The sequence below is a fragment of the Sinocyclocheilus rhinocerous genome, unplaced genomic scaffold, assembly GCF_001515625.1.
Source record: "Sinocyclocheilus rhinocerous isolate Xijiao unplaced genomic scaffold, SAMN03320098_v1.1 scaffold1908, whole genome shotgun sequence".
NCBI classification, from domain to species: domain Eukaryota; kingdom Metazoa; phylum Chordata; class Actinopteri; order Cypriniformes; family Cyprinidae; genus Sinocyclocheilus; species Sinocyclocheilus rhinocerous.
This window is the reverse complement of record NW_015630984.1, coordinates 254,512-262,047: the sequence shown is the minus strand read 5'-3', so window position 1 is coordinate 262,047 and position 7,536 is coordinate 254,512. Positions and strand designations below refer to the sequence as shown.

Below are 7,536 nucleotides of genomic sequence, written 5' to 3'. Positions count from 1 at the left end.
TTTTAATGTGAGAGGAACAACAGGAGATGGATTTTTTCACTGGAGGAAGCTTCATTATGGATTATGGGCTCATATTTTAGCCAGAAGCAACGGTTTGAAGTTAAAAACACCTTCATGATGGATTTGTTTCTTACAAACACGCAGCTTTTGTCTTCTCCAGATGTTAACTGATGAACTGGAGTGGTGTGGATTACTTGTGGATTATTGTGATGTTTTTATCAGCTGTTTGGACTCTCATTCTGACGGCACCCATTCACCGCAGAGCATCCACTGGTGAGACAGTGATGTAATGCTACATTTCTCGAAATATGTTCTGATGAAGAAACAAACTCATCTACATCTTGGATGGCTTGGCGGTGAGCAAACTGTCAGCAAATTTTCATTTTTGGGTGAACTATTCCCTTAACATGCATGCACACAAAACAACACAGCAACTGTCTCATGGATACACTGCTATAAACATTACAACTAGATTTAACATGCATATGCACCCACTATCTCACAGAAAATCAGTGTTTATATGGACAGCGCAGACAGATAAAACACCTCGTTTTACTGCGGCTTGCATGCATTGACTGGATGGATCTCTGAATGCAAACGTCTGTTTATGTGCATGCAAGTCAAAGAAACGCGCGTGTTTTTCCGAATCCGTGCACAAATTACTGCATTTCTCTTTATGAAATATACCTGTGGCTTTGGCTTTGCGTGCGTTCATCAGGTTTTTGATCCATGCTGATACTGTCCTGCGATCCGCGCACATTATTTATCATGAGTGATAAACAGCTGACCGGCTCATCCGGGTTCTGCTGCTACGGATGCAACAATATGTCGGTGACTCACTGCTGCCATCTAACAACCTGGAAGGAGAAGTGGTGCATACAAGTTTTGGATACACGTCTGGTCTAGATAGACAATAACAGATAGATAGACAGACAAACAGACACATAAGAATGACAGACAGACCGATCGTTGTGTATGTATGTGTGATAAATAGATACCAACAAACAGGTCTTCAAATATCTACACGAGTAAAATTACTCAAAATATATTTTTTAATTATCTGATTCCAAAAACCTTTAGTAAACGCACAAATGTTTTTGCTTTATTTACAATACCAGTCAAAAGTTTTTGAAAAGTCAGATTTTTAATGTTTTTTTTTAAAGAATTCTCTTCTGCTCACCAAGCCTGCATTTATTTGATCCAAAATACAGCAAAAGCAGTAATATTGTGAAATATTTCTACTATTTAAAATAATTGTTTTCTATTTGAATATATTTTAAAATTTAATTTATTCCCGTGATCAAAGCTGAATTTTCAGCATCATTCCTCCAGTCTTCAGTGTCACATGATCTTCAGAAATCATTCTAATATTCTGATTTGCTGCTGATTTTGATTTTGCTGCTGATTTGCACATTGTAATTTCTAGATTAAACAAAAACAAACCTGATTCATCAGCTGCTTTTCTGGAGCGCTACTGTTGACCAATGACACAATCACAATTACCAGACCACTGAAATGAGGAAACTCACATGACCATCAGGTCAGCATACCTTTGCAAACGTGGGACAAAAAATGACCGGCTCCAAAACAATAGAGATAGCCAAGAGATACAGAAGGCTGCATGAAACACAGCCAAGAGCCACAGGTTACTGCGTACAGTCACTCTAACGCACAAGAACACAAAAACTGAGAATTTACAGCAAACATGGCTGTAAATTCAGTTTATGATTTCACCATGGAGACCCTGGAGAGAAAGGCCGCTCCACTCAGCATCTTCAGAGGAAGAGTTCTTCTCATTGTGAATGTGGCAACCTTCTGAGGGTCCACCATTGAAGAGGTAACTGTAAAGAAGTGATCTTTTTCAACCACTTTCAACAAACATTTAATGTGGTGTAACCATTGATTAAAAACCATTGAACTTATTTTTTTTAAATATTTGTAAAATAAGAAATAAAATAAATGAATAAGTAATATGTTAATATTCTGTACAGTATCACAGGATGAATGCACTCATGGACATGTATGGAGGCCTGAACTTCACTGTGCTTGGATTCCCCTGCAATCAGTTTGGCCTGCAGGCACCTGGTAAGAGCCGTCATCTTATTTACTGGTTCAGTGTTCATGCAACAGTCCATAGAATCTATAGGATTGTACAATATATTTATTAAATAAGGCAGACTGGGGCTAGTTGTCACACAGGGAAACTGTCACATCTGTATGATGGTTTTGAACACCTAGTTATAAAAACCTGATTTTTATTTTCATTTTTTTTCCAAATACACTACTATTATTAATTTATTTACTTTTTTAAAGAAATTAATACTTTTATTCAGCAAGGACGCATTAAATTGCATTATATGACCCTGGAGCACAAAAGCAGTCTTACGTCGCTGGGGTATATTTGTAGCAATAGCCAAAAATACATTGTATGGGTCAAAATTATAGATTTTTCTTTTATGCCAAAAATCAGTAGGACATTAAGTAAAGATCATGTTCCATGAAGATATTTGGTAAATTTCCTACTGTAAATAAATTAAAACTTCATTTTTGATTAGTAATATGCATTGCTAAGAACTTCATTTGGACAACTTTAAAGGTGATTTTCTCAATATTTAGATTTTTTTTTGCACCCTCAGATTCCAGATTTTCAAATGGTTCTATCTCAGCCAAATATTGTCTACCATACATCAAGCTTATTTATTCAGCTTTCAAATGATGTTTAAATCTCAATTTCGGAAAATTTACCCTTATGACTGGTTTTGTGCTCCAGGGTCACATATATATCTATTTCATATAAATGTTGTTCTTTTAAACTTTCTATTCATCAAAGAGTCCTGGAAAAAATATATAAATAAATAAATGAATCACAGTTCCACAAAAATATGAAGCAGCACAACTGTTTCAACATTGATAATAACCAGAAATGTTTCTTGAGCAGCAAAGCAGCATATTAGAATGATTTCTGAAGAATCATGTGACACTGAAGACTGGAGTAATGATGCTGAAAATTCAGCTTTGATCACAGGATTAAATTAGATTTTACAATATATACACGTATAAAATATTTAAAATTGCAATAATATTTCACAATTTTATGGTTTTTACTGTATTTTTGATCAATTAAATGCAGCCTTGGTGAGCAGAGGAGACTTCTTTAAAAATAAAAAAATTAAAAAAAAATTACGAAATCTTACCCCAAACAAACGTTTGAACAGTAGAGTACATTCTGATTTACTTCTGAGCAATTACTTTAAAACTTGAAGATCATCAGTAACATATTTCACCCTATACTCTTCTCCAGAGGAGAACCATGAAACCCTGAATGTTTTGCAGTATGTGAGACCAGGACGAGGGTTCCTCCCAAAGTTCCCCATCTTCAGCAGGATTGAGGTGAACGGCTCTGATGAACATCCTCTATACGCCTACCTGAAGGTACTAAACTCTCACCTCACAGATCAGAACTTGCATAAAAATAAAATAATATACACTTTTCTTCCCCCAGACTCTCATTTTAAATGCATAAATGTGAATGTAGATTTACTGTAAACAATTTCAGTTTAAGTCAGTAGAATTCAGTTCTAGCAAAGGAAACAGCTAGATGCCATGAGCTTGTTCTTCTAGGAAACTCTGCCGTTTGTTAACCCAGTCATTGGAGACATCAGGAAGCTCTACTGGTCTCCCATTAAGGCCAATGACATCAGATGGAACTTCGAGAAGTTTCTCATCACCGCAGACGGAGTTCCTTACAGAAGGTAACAAATTCAGGCTAATTTGCATTTCATGTCCAAAATAAAAGAAGAAGTGTGGAGAGACCCTACACAAATATATGGGCACTGAATGCCATGATTGACCAATCAGAATCAAGTATTTCACAGAGCGATGTTATAAATGAAAACAATTAGCATCTGTAACGCTGCTGAATTGTGTATTTTAGGTATGACCCTCATTGTCCATTTGAAGAGGTGGAGAGGGACATTGCAACACTTCTGCAGGGAAGACATTTATCATAAGCAGCTCTCTGATTATGATTTAGCTCTGGATTGATTCAGATTCAGATTCTTCCTCTTTCCTAGATCCGATCAGATTCAATCAGTCTGTCAATGAGTGAATCTCATGAAACCTGCCATGAAAATGTCTCAAACATATTTCACTTCAAAGTCAATTGAAAAAAATAAGGATATATATATATTTTTTTTTTAATATATAGGATCATTATTACTTTCTCAATTCGGACATAATTTTCAATTGAGACAAATTAAGAACATTTTCCCCCAAATTGTTGTAATTTCAAAATAATTATATATTATTTAAATTGTAAACAAATTTATACACGGCGGTATTATTTGTTATATTTATGCTGATTTAATAATGATAATAATAATAATAATAAATATTTGGCAGAATGTGTAATTGTCATAAAAATAAATTGCACAAAATTTTTAATAGTCCTAAAATTGGCTTCATTTTCTTTCCAAAATTAGAATGAATTTTTCTTTTATTGTAATTACAAAATAATTATATATTATTTAAATTGTAAACTAATTTATACACTGCGGTGTTATTTGTTATATTTATGCTGATTTAATAATAATAATAATAATAAAAAATATTTGGCAGAATGTGTAATTGTCATAAAAATAAATTGCACACAAATTTTAATAGTCCTAAAATTGTCTTAAGTTTCTTTCTAAAATTAGAATTAATTTTTCTTTTATTGTAATTTCAAAATAATTATATATTATTTAAATTGTAAAGAATTTATACATTGTGGTATTATTTGTTATATTTATGTTGATTTAATAAAAAATAAAAGATTTGGCAGAATGTGTGTAATTGTCATGAAAATAAATTAAACAAAAAATTTAATATTCCTACAATAGGCTTCAAGTTTTTTTTTAAATTTATATTTAAATTTATTTTATTGTAATTCCAAAATAATTATACATTATTTACAAAAAACAAAACAACAACAAACAACAACAAAAAACAAACAAACAAACATTGTGGTATTATTTGTTATATTTATGCTTATTTAATTAAAAATTATAATAATAAAATGGAAGAATATGTGCAGTTGTCATGAATAGAAATTTGAAAAATGAATAGTCCTAAAACAGGCTTAATTTTCTTTTTTTTTAATTATAATTATTTGTTTTTCTTTTGATTTTAGGGTGAAATATTACTTGATTATTTCTTTCTTTCTTTTTTAATGTTTCATGAGATTCATCCCTCCACAGTCAGACTTATCAAATTGGATCTGAATTCTGCACAGAATTCAAAATTCTAAACCTCTCAGAGTTCCATCTCTTCAGCCGCATTATGGGTCTACAGAAAGGCTTTAGGTTGTGATTCTGGACCAATCTGCAATCTGTTTTTTCTCTAAAGCATGTCTTCTCCAGTGCGGCGGTACAGTGACGATCCCTCAGGAAATGCCGTCCGGCAGCTGAGCTGGATCTGATGGGGAAGAGTGGATCTGATCTTTAGTGCATTCACTCAGATCTGCTCCTGACCCGAGACGCCCGCTGAGACCCGAGACCCCGCAAACACTGTTACCATGATAACTGCAAGAACAGTAAAGATGTGTTTAACTCTACAGGTGTACCGCTGATTTATTTGGATGCTGAAACTCATTCATATAGCACAATTAAAGAAAGTTTAAATGTGAAACTAAAATAAATTATTAAACTGAGACCTGCCCAATAGCCAAAATAAATAAATAAATATTTGTAATTTTTTGATTAATTTTTATAAATACATTTTCTCAGCACAGTTAAAGAAAGCATAAATGTGAAAGTAAAATAAGTAATTAAATTGAGGCCTGTCCAATAGCAAAAAAATAAAAATAAATTTTTTTAAATTTAACCTTTAAAATATTTTTAAATAAATAAATAAATTCTCTCTCTCTCTCTCTCTCTCATACTCTCTGATATAGCAACATTATTATTATTATTATTATTATTATTATGTTTCATGAGATCCATCCACAGACATTAAATTGATCTGAAATCTTCACATTTAAATGAATGAATGATAATAAAGCAGACATATAATTTTTAGGTGAACTATTAATTTAAGAGATAAAATCCCATTCTGTGTAAGAATATATAATTTTTATTTTAGCATAAATATTTACTGCATTCTGACATTATTTTCAAATATTGAACGAGCCAGAATAATTAAATAGGATCTAATTTCTGAATTCTGAACTCGAAATAAATAAGAAAAAGGCAAATAAATTATATAAAAAAAAAAAGGTGAACTTCTCCTTTAAGAGTTTTGAGGTAAAGGCATTTTTCTCCATTAGATGTCAGTGTTGTACAGTCAGACTACAGCACTACTTTAAACAGGTTAACAAACAGATTCATTTATTTAAACAGACACTTTTCAAATCAGGACAGAAAATCTAATAGCATTTATAATGATAATTAGAAGTAAATCTTTCAAATGTGTAGCAGCAGGTGTGTAGAATACAGTCATTCTCTTACTGTAATTATAGACTGTAAAATAGAGTTGGTTACAGACTGTAGAATTCATACTACACGTGAAGCATGAAATCTGGATTGTGGCCTTTGCTCGGGCTGCTGCTCTCCTCAGAGACAGACGCCTGATTTTCTGCTTTCTTAATTGCATCTGACTGTCGTTTTGAGCCGCTTATAATGAGCCGCTCACTAAAGCACATGTTTGAGATGTTTCTCCAGTCATTTGCATGCTGGCAGGGAAATGTGTGGAATTGCATGAAATGTAATTGTTCTCTTTGGTAATGGTGAAATATCTCAATTGAACTGAAACGACTGTAATTGCTTCATATGCCATCATGCAGGTCAGACAGCTCTGAATATTGGACCTGAACTCGTGCGCTGTCATAATTTCTGTCTTTAATTAAGGCTTTTGAAAGCTGGCAGTGGTTCATTATGGCTAAACTGTGTGTTTAGTGACAACATGGGAGTGTAGATTATAGATGTGCAGTAAAACAGGGTTATTATACTTAGCTAAAAAAAACCCCACAAATATACATTTTTTGTTACTTGAAATAAATGTTAAATGAAGTAAAAAAAGATAGATAGATAGACAGATAGATAGATATAAAAACATTATTTTATATCAGGTAGTTGACAAAGCAGAATTTCTTATTTTCATTTAAGTACAAAAACTAACTAATAATAAACTGAAACAAAATGACTAAAACTTTAACTAAAATTAAATTGAAAACATAAAATATAAAAATAAAATCTAATGCAAAATATTGTCCAAAATATAAAAGTATGTCAATTATATTAACATAACACTACAGTAAAATCACAAACAATAATTGGAATATATAAATCAAATAACCATATGCTATAATTCCATATGTTATAATTAATTTCTCATAAACAAAAGTTTAATTATTTTCATTTTTATACATTTTATATATTTAATGAGTCAAGTTGTGAAAATGTGCCGTTTTAGTCTCATACAATCTCATATAATCACGCTAAACATAAATCATGTTATACTTTTATTCAAAACAGTGTGTATTTAAACATGTATTCCATA

At 32.0% G+C, this 7,536-nt stretch overlaps 2 protein-coding genes across 3 annotated transcripts in view; one reads left to right on the top strand and one right to left on the bottom strand.

The window, feature by feature from the left end:
- The window catches only part of LOC107740860 (F-box/LRR-repeat protein 15-like), a 3,501-nt gene extending 2,706 nt beyond the window's left edge, over positions 1-795 (bottom strand). Inside the window, exon 1 of the mRNA XM_016553385.1 lies at positions 688-795. Coding sequence (XP_016408871.1) covers positions 688-770 — 83 coding nt within the window. The 5' untranslated portion in view covers positions 771-795. The remainder of the gene's footprint in view (positions 1-687) is intronic.
- An 853-nt stretch (positions 796-1,648) lies between these two features.
- LOC107740852 (epididymal secretory glutathione peroxidase-like) lies at positions 1,649-5,612 on the top strand. 2 transcript variants are annotated; one of them, XM_016553379.1, is made up of 5 exons: positions 1,649-1,837; positions 1,992-2,085; positions 3,302-3,432; positions 3,622-3,752; positions 5,386-5,612. In XM_016553379.1, exons 2-5 carry the CDS (start codon positions 2,001-2,003, stop codon positions 5,456-5,458), a joined length of 420 nt encoding a protein of 139 aa, XP_016408865.1. In that variant the 5' UTR covers positions 1,649-1,837; positions 1,992-2,000; the 3' UTR covers positions 5,459-5,612. The 2 variants fall into 2 exon arrangements, with proteins under 2 accessions (XP_016408865.1, XP_016408864.1); XM_016553378.1 differs by lacking the exon at positions 5,386-5,612 and adding an exon at positions 3,935-4,269.
- The last annotated feature ends 1,924 nt before the right edge of the window (positions 5,613-7,536 follow it).